The sequence below is a fragment of the Falco naumanni genome, chromosome 6, assembly GCF_017639655.2.
Source record: "Falco naumanni isolate bFalNau1 chromosome 6, bFalNau1.pat, whole genome shotgun sequence".
Lineage (NCBI taxonomy): Eukaryota > Metazoa > Chordata > Aves > Falconiformes > Falconidae > Falco > Falco naumanni.
In genome coordinates this window covers 21,197,508-21,212,317 of record NC_054059.1, presented here as the reverse complement: position 1 = coordinate 21,212,317, position 14,810 = coordinate 21,197,508, and the positions used below count along the sequence as shown (strand labels likewise).

At 37.4% G+C, this 14,810-nt stretch overlaps 1 protein-coding gene across 1 annotated transcript in view; it reads right to left on the bottom strand.

Moving 5' to 3' along the window:
• The window catches only part of CSMD1 (CUB and Sushi multiple domains 1), a 1,211,070-nt gene that overhangs the window by 91,245 nt on the left and 1,105,015 nt on the right, over positions 1-14,810 (bottom strand). Inside the window, exon 49 of the mRNA XM_040599137.1 lies at positions 2,232-2,420. Coding sequence (XP_040455071.1) covers positions 2,232-2,420 — 189 coding nt within the window. The remainder of the gene's footprint in view (positions 1-2,231; positions 2,421-14,810) is intronic.

The window sequence follows — 14,810 nt, the reverse complement described above, 5'->3', positions numbered from 1 at the left end:
TGGTCCTGGAATAACCTTTGTTTAGCACAGCAAAAAGTACAAGGATCTCTAGCTCTGCAGTGTGGTTCCATCCACTTCAGCAAGCACAGAGGTATCAATAGTAACAGTAGTTGGAATCAGGATTTTAAGCAGGAAATGTTGGCTTCAGCTATATTTTTTATCATGACTGTCAAAGGTTTCCAGCCTTTCCAAGTACCCACAGTCCAGACAAGAGAAATTCTTCCTTAAAGTAGGCATCTCCAGTTTTCTTTTATAAACCTACTAGGGAGTAACTCCAATGGTGAAGAGCGGCCAAGTGTTCTTCAAGACCCCTTAAAATTATTTTTAACTCTTAAGAATGACTGGGAGAAAATCAGGAAGAAAAAAGTCAAAGGCTGAGTCCTGTCTATGAAGAACAGTTGGGATAAAGAAGGGTGTTTGCTCACACCTCCCAGAGGAGCACAGCCACTCCGTCACACTGGCACTGCCACCACGTCTCCAGACATCTGCAGCCCTGCACTCCTGATCCATATGGACCCTGAAAACTTGCTTTCGGTTTTTTATGCTAACTGCTCTTCTTGCCAAGCTTTTCTCTCATTTTCTCTTATCACCTATTCACCCCTGAGCCTCAGCCTTCTTTTTCTACTCTCCCCCAGCACAGGGATCTGGATGCGAGCTAAGCAGTGGCCAAGGTGACGCATGTGGTTGCCAGGATCATTACTGGGGCCTGTACTACGTCCTCTCAGCAGCTATCTACTGCTATTGCATACAAATTGCTATTTTCACTGCTTATAAATATTTTGAACATAGCATGGCTCACATTTCTCTTTTTCCTTCTCATATGAAATAAAAGCAATCACAATACTTTCAAATGTCCTAGATAGGAGTCAAGTTCTTCATACATTGTCCATTATTACATGCATCTGCACTTGGGAAGACCAGAATTGAAAAATATCTTCTGACCCTACCAGATTAACCCTTATTATATGTGTTCATATTAAAACTGATATTGTTATATTAAATATGCAAAAAATAACTCCTCTTTTTTGATAATACAATCACATTTGATTTCAAATGTTACCTCTGACACAGTCAAGTTATTAATATACAAATATAACCCTGCAGGACTGGTTTTACAGAAATTTCAGACTTAATCAAAGGCATTTTTATTGGGAAACATTCTATAATGAAATCCTTGAGCTGGACCAAAGGTGTAATTTTAATTAATTTTCAGAGAGAATGCATGTATTTTGGTAACATATATTTAATAACTTTAGAAACATACTTTCCATTTCAGAGTTTATTGAACACTATATGCTTCATCCAGACATACAAGTTGGAATAATTGTGTCACAGTTATAACAGTGGCATATTAAAGTTGAGGAATTCTACATTAATAAGATCTTTATAGTAAAGATTAAACTCATTTACTATCTCCAAAATCTTTTTTCCCCTGCTGCTAACAGAAATCTAGGTACACACAGCCACATACATTACTGAAATTATAAATACGGCTTAAAGTTAAAGAATAAAATGTATTTGTGAACATGCTGCATTGCTAAAATTTCACAGCAATTTCTTGCACAGAGTATAAAATAACAAGGACACAGTGTCTGAAGTATTTTGTTATTTTTTTGAGTCTGCTTAATTTTTGTTCAGAATTTATTACTGGCTGGGACTCTGTTCCCTGGTTATCCATGATAAAGTCCTGGACCTCATGTCAAGTCCTGCACACATCTGCACATTTTTCCTCCCTCTAACTTTCTGTGAATTATTCCATTCTGCCCTTAAAATTGGTGACTGTTTTCTTAAATTGTTCAAAGAACTGTTATCTCTATTATTCAGAACTCTTTACACACCTTATTATGTTCAGATACAGTTTTCTGTCTTTAAGATTGTTTATAAAGCGATTTTCTAAAATAATCAAATGCATGCCAGAAAACTACTGAATTTTTATTTAAAAGTTCTGTAATACAACAATACTATGAGCTGTGGACTGTTTAGATATGTATTTTACTAAACAAAAAAGTGCTGAAGATGTATTTTTCATTTGGTCTGTATTTGACTACATTACTTCTTAATACTTCAGCTCGGCACATATTAAGTACACAAGTCAATATGTATTTGGATAAATTCATTATGTCATTGTGTCTCTTGGCATACAGCAGTATTGACAATGCTGTATCTGTTTTGTAAAATATTCTTTGCAATGACATTACAGAAGCATACTCAAAAAGAAAACATTATCTTACCTTGGCAGATTGGCACAGGAGAATCCCACTGATACATGCCATTTTGGTGACGCCTACATGTCGCGTTACTGTGACCAATCATTCTATAGCCAGGTTTGCAGTAATAGCGAACTTTACTTCCAGCAGGACCCCCTGTTTTATTTATAATTCCACCATTTCTCAAGACAGGGTTTAAGCTGCAATAGGGAGCTAAATGCCAAAAAAAGGGACATTATTAAAACCACATAAAACACACGTCATGTACCAAGTTCTCATTATTTATGATATGTGCAAACTTTGAATGCCATTAAAATTAGTACAGAATTCTTTACATTATACTGTTCGAATCCTCAGTGAAGATTCAGACTTCTTATGCAGAAATACCATGAAGTTAAAAAACACAGTCTATAATCATAAGCCAGTTTATGCTATTGTACATAAGGAAGCTGCAATCAGGAAACATACAGATGATTCAGTAACTTCACTCACAATAAACTAATTCAAATTTGATACATTTATAAATATAAAACTTTACTGAACCACACAATATACAAAACAAACAAAAATGAACAATTTTATTTTAAAAATCCAGTGAACTTAGACATCCAAGTAGAAAATGTATCCTTTTGCCAAATATGTTAAAAATTTGCATGACCATAAACTGATTCCTCAGATGCATTTGTTTCCACATCAAAATTAATGTAATTTTAAAGTACACTTCCCCAAAGATATTACATGACAACTGTATTAAATTTTTAGCAAAAGAATGTAACTTGAGTGCAGCTTCTTAAATGTTGAATTTACACTACATCTGAAGTAAGATAGAATGTACTTGTTTAAATCTAAGTTTTGAAATGAAACTAAACCTTGCTAACCTTAATCATTACTACTACAAATACTTTTCATAGAGAGGTTTTCCTGACCAGTGTGGTCGTCAAGAACATGTGACATATAGGCGAAATGTTTAGACATGTCCTGAAGAAGTAAAAAAAAAGCACACAATGTATAATTGTGTCAAAAGTGAATAATAAAGACCTTTTTAAAAAAAAATATCCAAGATTGCAATACCTGTACATAAGGATGGAGTATGATTACCCAAGCCAGATCCAGGGGTCAAGCAAAGGCATATGATAGTTTGACATACATGTGGAGTTTTACACAAATTTGTTTCTTGCATGCAAACATTTTTCACTAATAAAAACAATACGAAATAATTACCTTAACTTTATATTGATGTACAAGTCACTGCACATTTGCAGCAGTGCACCATGTCAAGCTTACACAGATTAGTATCTTTTCAGAAGAAGCATGGTAAGACCATGGATTGCAGAAAATAAACCTGGCTAAACATCCACCACCGAAATAAGCCTATGAACTTTTTCACAGGGAAGACAGTATTGAACTTCACTGATAACTATGTCAGTACCAAGCACACTGAGACTGTAACTGCTGCTACAATACTAACTCTCTACACTATACTGAAACGTGTCTTAAGCATACTATGATGTTTGTATCATTATCCAGTAGATGTTGTGGTTTTATTTCACAAGTGCAAAAGTGCAGAATTTGGTTTACATCTATAAATATTTTTCATACTATTCATTCATTTCACACAACCCTGATTTCCTTCTTTCAGCTTTCAGTATCTAGCTCCCTCTTTTTCTTTTTCTTTTAATGCATATTTTGTCACCCTATGGTGCAACTATGATATCAATTACCACCTAACGAGGGATGTTTCTGTTCATTCACTATGGAGAGACAAGGTTGATTAGACTACCAATTGAGATGCTTCCTTTAAGTGTCTAGGTTCAGATGCCAAAGATATCAAGGTCAATATTCCTAAGAAATGCTACCCAACAAAAGCAGCAAAACTAGGTCCTACATTAAAGATGCTGAAAAATGTAGTCATCTGTTGAGATTATATTAAACTACAGTTCTCAATTAAGCAAGATTATTTCTACTTGAAATATCATTTTTATACATTCTTTCACTTGGGGGGTTATTGGAAAAAAATATATAAAAAGGGAAAAAAAACACCCAAAAGCCAGGTTAAAAATCAGTAACCTAGGATAGTTGAGTAAAACAATTGTTTGGCACCACATTCTGCATCCCTTATAAGCACAGTGACATTCAGTTACACGGCTAACTAAATGAAATAAATTACTAAAATACTGTTTAAATTTAAAAGGGGATTTGACCTCTAAAGAAGCACAATAAATATGGATTTATTTTTTTTTTTCAATCTACTGAAGAAAAAATGATACTGTTATTGCAACAAGCTGGTTAAGACTAAAAGACCACTGGATAAGAATACTAAAGTCATCTCTAGTAACCTTTTAAGCACTATTTAATTTTAAATATCCTAGGAGACCTTACCAACAGCAGGTGAGTCCTAAACATATTATGCCATTCAGACAAAACTTTAAATTTATCTCCTCAGTACTACAATTCTAAACAGAAAATATTTGCCATATGATGTATAACCCTGTGGCCCGGTAATACAGTGTTGCCTTTGCTAGTAACAGGTTACAGACTTTGTACTGAGTTTGCAAGTCCTCAGGACCAAGGTTTGTCAGGTTTGTGTCATCTCAACCTTTTTTTGACCTGCCTGCAGCTTGGTTTTTACTTTCTTTAGGTTTAACAGCTTTTTTTTTTTTTTTTTTTTTTCCCTCTGGTCAAGTGGGTACACGTGAATTATTTTACTTTAGAATTATGTTTATAATTTCCTATTATCTTTTTATGGTACAATCATACCATTATATAGGTACTTATAACAAGCAATTATTCTGTATAGAATAAGTTATTTAGGTCTCTAGTATGGTGATGTATAGACAAACAGAGGCCTTGAGAGGTGGGAACACAGGATATAGTTAGAGAAGCAGAGGCATGGTACAATAAGAGGGTGACAACCTGTGCGCTGTCTAAAGCTATACACAACTCACCAGTGATCAGTTAAAAAACTTGTAACTCAGAGCTGGGCAAAAATGATTTTCAGTAAAAGAGCAAAAAAATCGTAACTACATGTAAAATGAAGTATATACAGTAGAATCACGTGTGACTTAAATTTGACCAACAGCAGGGTGTAAAAATGTGTTACCCACAAAAATGATTCTACGTGGATCTTAAGAGTGAGGAAGAAATCAGTATCACAGTCTTCCTGTTGAAGAACTCCAGCTGCTGATGGCCTGCAGTATCTCCCCCAACATACAAACACCAAACTGAAGCATTGCCAGCGAAAGCATGACTGTAGCACCAGGGAATAGGTTACAGTGGGAAGTGTGTCTACAACAATTCTAACCATACTGTTTTTCTGTATAGTAGCGTCCACATATTCTTCCTTTTTCTTCTTTTTTTCCTATAACTAATTTATCTGGACTAGTAATTCTTTTACTAAACTGCTAATGTGTCAGTTATATTAACAGTAAATTCTTGGCTAGACACTTAAAATGTAGGCTTTTCCCCATAACAAGATTTTGAGTATAACAGGTCATACCTTTATCTTCTGATTACCAGGGAGCTTACTGCCATTTTTTTAGCTGTAGTTAATTTCAATAATATACAGTATATATGAACCTCCAAAGAGATCAGCTTTAAAATGGCATGAAATATGGAACATTCGGGCTGCTGAATTACACAGAATGATGTCAAAATACTGCAAATTTCATGGAGGGCCACAGGGGAAATCTATTAGCCATAATTTTTGCTTATGTTGTAATAATTAGTAATGCCCAGAGCCCAAAGGCATAGTTTAAGCTCTCCAGTGAACTAACTGATGTTCAGAAAAAAATCAAGCAAAAAAATCATTGAACTGAGACAAAGGAATTGATATAAAAAACCAAAAGGAACAGCAATATTGCTCAGAATTTATTTCATCATCACTTTGGCAAGTGTACTTAATTCCTAATGGTTATTACTGCAGACCTCCTATAGAAATCCATATCCTCCTTCCCCAGCTACCTTGATGACTCCTGATGATCTGTTGCTTTCAACCATCATTTCAACCTACTGTCACTAGTGCTCACTTCTCCTGCCACCCCAGTGTCTCACTGAGTGGTAGCAGCTGCATGGGACTGCAGGAAATTGGGAAGAAGAGATCTGGGAACAGAAATGTCTTGGTAAAGTTTTGTGGTCACTGGAAATTGTGCAAGTTAAAGGCAGAGGTTCAAGTGTGAAAATAAAGCTATGACCTATGTTTGACTGGATAGGAAGGTTATAAGTGGAAAAAAAAGAGAAAATATTTGACATATAGGTACTGGGTTTAAGAGCCCAGGGGAAGAACAGTCATGGCAGATTATGCAATGAAACAAGAAAAGGAAGAGAGGGATTGCAGGCTAAGAGCCAGTGATGGAAATGAGAGGAAGAGAAGGATCTGGTTAGCTATTAGAAGTGGCATCAAAAGGATGGATGTATCAGAGACCGACATTAATTCCGAATAAAATACAACACAAGAAAACCATATGTATGTATGATTCATGGAAAGAAACTGGAAATAAAAATATATACAGTAAATCGGAATTGATTAGTGGGAGCCAAAAGATCAGACTGAAGCAAGGAAGAAGCAAGATAACAAATAAGGGGAGATACTGTAAAGAGAAAGCAAGGGATATTAAGATAGGAAGCTAGAAGGGTAAGAAAGATCGACAAGAGCTGGATAAAGATCTTACATTATCTACCAGAGAACCACTAAAAGTAGACTGATTTGTAGGGAAGGGTAGAACAAGGATGGAGATCAGAGAAAGGTCGGGGAGCACAGCTAGACTGGCTTGGCAAAGGTATTTTGACCAGAATGAGTGTGAGGTTTGGGACAAAGTAGGTATAGTGAATGCGACTACACAAAGCAAAGTGAATTCCTTGAAGTACAATGAATAGTTCAACAGAAGGTAGTACAGAAATGATCTCACATATCAGAAAGGGGCTGTGCCCACAGATTAGCAAACTTTACAATTCCATGACTGTTAAGAGTATCCCTAAAACCCATAATAATGTGCATTTTGTGATATGAATCATAAATGTTTGGATAACTTATATTTAAAACAGTTATTTGCCATAGATTGAATCCATCTACTCTTTCGGAAACTTTTGTTAATGACATCTGAAAGCAGTGCCAGAGGACAGCAACAATGATGCAGGCAAGCACTGCCTGTAGTCCTCATCCATGTCAAAGCCCTACCAAAACTCATTGTATTTTGTGCTGCAAAGGCAGTGAAATATGAATAGAAAAAGCTGATACTCAAACAATTTATTATGTCTAAGCTACACATGGCATAAAAAGAAGGAAAGCATTTGAAGCAAATTATTTAAAATTCTGAAGATGGATTTTAGTTTACAACTCTGAAAAATCTTGTTGAAGACTAACACTTGTTGAGACAGAGAAGGGATACTGATAACACTCCATACAATTCCCTTCATAATCTACAGTTCGGTAATTTTTAATCTGTTCTTTAAACAGAACTCTCCTCAGAGTCCATAATGAAGCATACACAACATCTTCTAGGATCAGGAACTGACAAACTAAATGAAGAACTACACACAAGACAATAAATGAAAAATGTCTGAAGAAGTGGAGTGCAAGTAAATGCTTGAAGAATGTCAGACTAAAAACTACAGCCACTGTCAGCTGAGTGAAAATTCAGGGTTTAAACAGGAATCTCTACAGACTGCTCATAAAATATTGCAGCCTTGTATCAAGGACTACTAAGATAAAATGCTGGTTTTGTCCCAGCCAGTTTCCTACAGAGCATCTGTCCTGGAATATCATGAGGCTTAGCTGAAATAGATGCAATGACACAGGAGTGCTCTCATCTAGGAATGACAATGTTTTACCACAAAACGTGATAAACTTCTATGAAGCCATTCCAGTGACCTGAAATAGTTTTACATTTACAGATTTAATTTACAATTTACTTTTCCAAATGATATGGCATCCACATTCTTTCAAGGCCTCTTAAACACCAGTAGTTTTTGTAATGCAACATATTGAACATTTTCAGCTCATTTATAATCACAACATCCATTTGTCACTTGCAACTGAAGACCAACAGGGTAATAACTGCCTAGCTAAATCACGTATCACCTAGTCAACTTAAGTGTGGACAGCAGCATAGATAAACACTGATAAGAGTTATCAGTCAACAAGATAAAAACTTGCATTTGCAGGACCATACCCTTCCCTTCACAAAGAATATTCTCTTAAAGGCTGGAACATTTAAACATTTATGCTGAGATATTTTATTTTTTTTCTGTTTGAAATATTCTGTCTAAGGGAAGGTCAATTAAATAACTCTGAATTACAAAATAAAATCATTTGAAACTGGATGTCCAAACCGCTCCCCCCTCCCCCCCCCCGATGATTTTGTAAGTTTCAGTCACACAGTGAACACCATGACATTTACTCTAGAATTTATTTTAGCAAAGGACTTAATTTCCCAGCAGTATTTTTGATCGATACTTCAGACAGAAACTAATATGAAGAAGATACTTATAACTATTCACTGGAACAGTCCTATGTTTGAAATTATAAATAAACAAAATACCTTCTTTCAAATCACATGTTGCTTTTGTTTAGTTTATATGCTAGATTTTTTGTTGACAGATAAAAAGTCACAGCTTAGTCCACTGCTTCCTTCTAACTTTCCCATTTGGATACTTACTTGTCTTTATCATCATATTACCAAGGGATCTTATGTCCTTTGTGCTGCTATTCTGTAAATATCCAATAGGCAGAGGTTTACTATCATCCTCACTTTAGACAGACTCACTTTACAGATAAGAAATCAGGAACTGGCTGAAGTAATTAGTTATGGACACAGAAGAAAACAAAACCTACCTCTTCTGTTTACTGAAACATTTCCTTAATTAAGGGACCATCCATTCCACATGTTATTTTTCATTTTATAATGTACAGAATCAACAAAGAGATTAATACTCAAACAAGCAACAAAAAAAAAGGTCAGGCAGTCTTTCTTTTGCAGTTATCTCTGTTTCAGCTGGGATGGAGTTAATTATCTTCTTAGGAGATAGTAAGGTGCTGTGTTTTGGATATGATGTGAGAACAGTGTTGATAGCACACAGGATTTTTTAGTTGTTGCTAGGTAATGGTTATACTAAGTCAAGGACTTCTCAGTTTCTCAGGCCCTGCCAGTAAAAAGACCGGAGAGGCACAAGGAATTGGGAAGGGACACAGCCAGGACAGCTGGCCCAAACTAGCCAAAGAGGTGTTCCATACCATGAGATGTCAATCTCTGTATATAAACGGGGGGGTTGGTAGGGGTTGGGGATCATTTCTTGAGCACTGGTGTGCATCAGTCGGCAGGTAGTGAGCATTGTGCACCATGTGTTCCTTTTTTTCTTTCCCTCTTCCCTCCCTCTTTTTATTATAACTGTTATTGTCATCATTGTTATTATTGTTCTTTCATTTTTATTCTATTTCATTTATTAAATTGTTCTTACAATTCAACCCTCAAACTTTCATTCTTTTCCAACTCTCCTCCTCATCCCCCTGGGTGAGAGGGGAGTGAGTAAGCAGCTGCGTGGTACTTAATAACCAGCCAGGGTTAAACCATGCCAGCAGTTTATCTTTAAATCTAGTTAGTAAGCAGTATGAAAACAACAAGGTAAATTTGCAAAGGCCGATTCCCTCTTTAGTGATATAATTGTGAACATCTGCCTCTTCAAAAATTACATATCTGACTAAATAACCTGCTATTTATAGCACAGATGTTCTTACTGATTGTTCAACATTTATAAATGGTCCTGTTTATATTCCTTGTTATTCAAAGTACTGCATAAAACTCTGCTGTGTGACTTTCCTGCTGTATTTACAACAGCAAATCACCACCTTAAAGTTTAGGAACCACAGAAGAAACTATAAAGAGTCTGATGAATTTTTTCATACAGTTCCTTCATCATTTGTAACCAGCTACTGGAAAATGCAAGGAGAAACCCAAACCAATCAATAGCCTTTTCTTTCAAATTGAAATAGAAAGGATGTAGGAACAGTTGTTTCCCGGGTACAAAGCTTAAAAATAAGATTAAATGAATGGTGAAGAATTAAGATTCTTGCAATAACAGATGAGGTTACAAGAGCAGAATTAAGGTGGGGTGGGTTGACCCTGGCTGGATGCCAGGTGCCCACCAAAACTGCTCTATCACTCCCTCTCCTTAGCTGGACAGGGGAGAGAAAATAAAAGGCTCGTGGGTCAAGATAAGGATAGGGAAGGCATCACTCAGCAATTACTGTCATGGGCAAAACAGACTCCACTTAGGGAAAATTAATGTAATTTATTACTAATCACATCAGAGTAGGATAATCAGAAATAAACGCAAATCTTAACACACCTCCCCCTCCACCCCTCCCTTCTTCCTGAGTGTGCTGGTTTTGGCTGGGATAGAGTCAATTTTCTTCCTAGTAGCTAGTACAGGGCTATGTTTTGAAATTCTGCTGGAAACAATGTTAGTAATGCAGGGATGTTTTTGTTATTGCTGAGCAGTGTTTACACAGAGTCAAGGACTTTTCTGTTTCTCACCCCACCCCACCAGTGAGCAGCTTCACAGTGGGCAAGAAGCTGGGAGAGGACACAGCCAGGACAGCTGGCCCCAAACTGACCAAAGGGATATTCCATATCATATGACATCATGCTCAACATATAGTGTTGGGAGTAGAAGGAAGGCGGGGACTTTGAGTGATGGTGTTTGTTACACATGATGGAGCCCTGCTTCCCTGGAGATGGTTGAATGCCTGCCTGCTGATGGGAAGTGGTGAATTAATTCCTTAATTTGCTTTGCTTGCGTGCGTGGCTTTTGCTTTACCTATTAAACCGTCTTTATTTCAAACTACAAGTTTTCTCATTTCTACTCTTCCAACTTTCCCCAATCCCACTGGAGCAGAGCAGGTGGCTGTGTGGTGCTTAGTTGCCAGCTGGAGTTAAACCATGACCCTGGGCTCAACTTCACTCCCTATTTCTCTACCTCTCTTCCCCCAGCAGCACAGGGGGATGGGGAGTGGGGGTTGTAGTCAGTCATCACACATTGTTTCTGTTGCTCCATCCTCCTCAGGGGGAAGACTCCTCACACTCTTCACCTGCTTCAGCATGAGGTCCCTGCCATGGAGGACAGTCCTCCACAAACTTCTCCAACATGAGTTTTTCCTGTGGGCTACAGTTCTTCATGGGCTGCTCTAGCATGGGGGCTTTCCACAGGGTGCAGTCCTTCAAGAACAAACTGCTCTAGTGTGTCTCCCATGGGGTCACAAATCCTACCATCAAACCCACTCCAGTTTGGGCCTCTTTCTCCACAAGTCCTGCCAGGATTCTGCTCCAGCATGGACTTCCCACGAGGTCATAGACTCCTTCAGGCATCAACCTGCTCCAGGATGGGGTCCTCCACAGGATGCAGGTGGATATCTGCTCCACTGTTAACTTCCATGGGCTGGGGGCACAGCCTGCCATGGCCTTCACCACAGGCTGCAGAGGTATCTCTGCTGCAGTGCCTGGATCACCTCCTGCCCCTCCTTCTTAGTGTCTGCAGAGTTGTTTCACTCACTTATTCTCTTACTCCTGTCTTCTGACTGCTGCTGCACTTTTTTCCCCCTCCTTCTTAAATGTGTCATCCCAGAGGTGCTACCACTGTAGCTGATTACTTTAGCCTTGGCCAGCAGTGGGTCTGTCTTGGAGACGGCTGGCATTGGCTTTATCAGACATGGGGGAAGCTTCCAGCAGCTTCTCACAGAAGCCACCCCTGTAACACCCACCCACCAACACCCCCCCCCAGCAACTACCAAAACCTTGGCATGCAAACCCAATACATAAGGTAAAATAGAGATCTATGGTGGGGTTTTTAATATGTATGGCTACAGTTCTATTGGTAGGCAATTGCAAATTAGCTAATTAACCACTTATTTACTTATTTACCCTTGAATCACTAACTAAAAGTTAAACAAAAGCCTGTAAACTTTATAGAGCAAATGTCAACTTGCAAAGTATCAAGCTAAGTAACTCTCTGCTTCACAAATCACAGTGCCTGCAGTGGGTGTGCCAAGTAGTGTACTTTAATTCCTCCCATCACTACTTAAAAAAGTCATTCACCTTTTTCTTATGCTTTAATACTAGCTTGCTTGAGTAGAAATGTGCATACAGGGTTGTAAATTGTTGAGGAAGAACAAAGGCAATCAGCGTGTTCTGCAGGTGTCTTTCAAAGCAGTTTCAAACTTTCATCTCTCACAAAGTGAGTTTCCTAGCCTGGGCTCAGCAACTTCCACTTTCTGCACTCACAGATCTTCCCCATAAACTACATAGTTTTGGTGGAACCCAGCTGTACCAGGAAGTCAGGTTCAAGCACTACCAAACAATAAGCAAGCAAGCAAGCAAGCATAAATAAATAAATGAACGAACGAATAAATAAATAAATAAGTAATAATAAAAACCAAAACAAAAAACCAGCATGCAATACCTTTTCCTTATATATTTGGCATCCATTTTGTGATTCTACCATACTATATCCCTTTCAAAGAATAAAAGGGAGTACTTCCATAGACCTGCAAGAAATTTTAACTGATGCTTCCCCTCTTAATTTCAGTATGCTATACAGATACTCACTAAATTAAGAGACATCACTTAATATCTAGGTATTAGTGCAGTTAAGAAATTTATTATTTAGATTAAAATCATGCTATTGCATCTATACTATATCAAAGCCCTTATAAGAATACCCCTCTGTTGTAATGCTATAGGTCTTTTCTACTAAGATTTAGCAAAAAACCTTAAATCATGATAGAAAACATACAAGTAACGTTAGACAAATTGCTTACACAAACAAGGCCATACATTAAAGAAAATATTAAGCATTCCTCTGAAAGCTTCTAGTACTTTTTAAAAGTGAAAAAATTTTTTATCTTCAAATGAAATCAGTTGTGACAAAACTACAATTTGCAAAATTTTGTGCATAGGCATAGCTGGAGAAGAAGGGGAGGGTTGTGGGAGGGCAGTAATCCATTTCAATGGGTTCTTCATTATGAGGAAACCTGCTGGCTCAGTCACAGCTGCCACAGTATCAATAGCCTTTTTGGGATCTTGTATTTTTCCTACTTTCATGATGTTGCTTTCCCTCATTAAGATTTAAATCCAATTGTTTATGCTGCTGCTCATTGCTAGTCTTCTTTCATGCTGATTATTTCCATTGAGTCTCATGTAAGATGTACAGAAGTTTAGAGAAAAGTGCAGACATTGTTAGTGAAACAGAAAAAGCAAAACAGTTGTTTGTTCCTAAAACATAGCCATAAGGATCTCTCTCCAGTCCCCCAATTTTTTTATTAGCTGTGGCTAGTGCCATAATATTGATGAACTAAGCCCAGCAATTAGTCAGGCCACTTCTTCACTACTGCACAAACGTATAAAATAATTTCTTACTCCTCAAAAATCAGTCTCTGTAATAATTTGATAATTACAAAATAAATCCTTTACAGGAAGTCTATTCTTGTAACCCTTATATTACTTCCTCACAGAAGGCTCACTCCCTTCACTGCCACACATCTACGGGTTATCATCTGACAGAATCTCTTTGTTCCTTCTTCCACACTCCCAATCCATCTATTAGGTCCTGCAATTGCCTTTTCCCTATTAAAAACTAAATGAATTTTCAGTATGCTTAAAAACAACTTCCCTTTCCCCAGACCATCAGTTTCAGTTTGTCTGTAGTCATACTCCAAAGGCTGTTTGCAAGGTGGAGGTAATGCTTTTACTAACTGCTGGGGTTTGTTTGTTTGTTTGTTTGTTTTTCCTGACTGCTCATAGTTCTGCTTATAGTTCTTAAGTACGCAAAACAAAGAACATTGTTATTCTCTAAGCTCAGCGCTGAATTCTGTTTCAGTAACAAGAGAAACTTTCCACAGGTTAGAGAGCCAGTGCCTGGATAGTGCAGGAAAGGATCGAGCTCTGTGAAAATCATCTCCCTAAATGGCATTTAGCATGACTAAATATCTGCTGCTTGATAAAGCCTTCTTCTGAAACATTATCATTCCTTTCTCTACCTAATTTATATCGACAATTATTACCCACCAAAATTAACACTTACAACCTTTACATTGCTAATCAAGTCCAAACACAGAAAATGCAAATGTTAACAACAGACAGTAATTTTCACCTCCCTCTCCCTCTCCATCATGTAAATAGTTCCTAAACCAAGCCTTTTAGGAGCAATGTGTCTGCAGATTTATGTGTGAAAACATCTTAAAGAGACTGCTAACAGAATAAGGATCAATATGCCTACACACAGAGTATAATCCAGTATTGCAATACAAGTAACTGAAACCGATTATTTTTAACGCTATTTAGATAGAATATTTAGATACTTCCATGTCACCACAACAGCAGATTCACCTGCAGCCTGTTGAAGAAGTGAGGTGTTTTTTCCCCCCCGATTTTCCATTTATTTGTACATGAAGCACAGTAGTAAGAGTTGTGAACTGCAGCTCAAGGAAATTTTAAACCTACTAATTGTGCACTGAATTACAGGTGGAGTACCACATACCATTTCAAGAACAAAAATTCTCACTCTTGAGTACTTCTGTGTAAACCTAAGGGCTACTCCTCCCACTAACATTTCAAA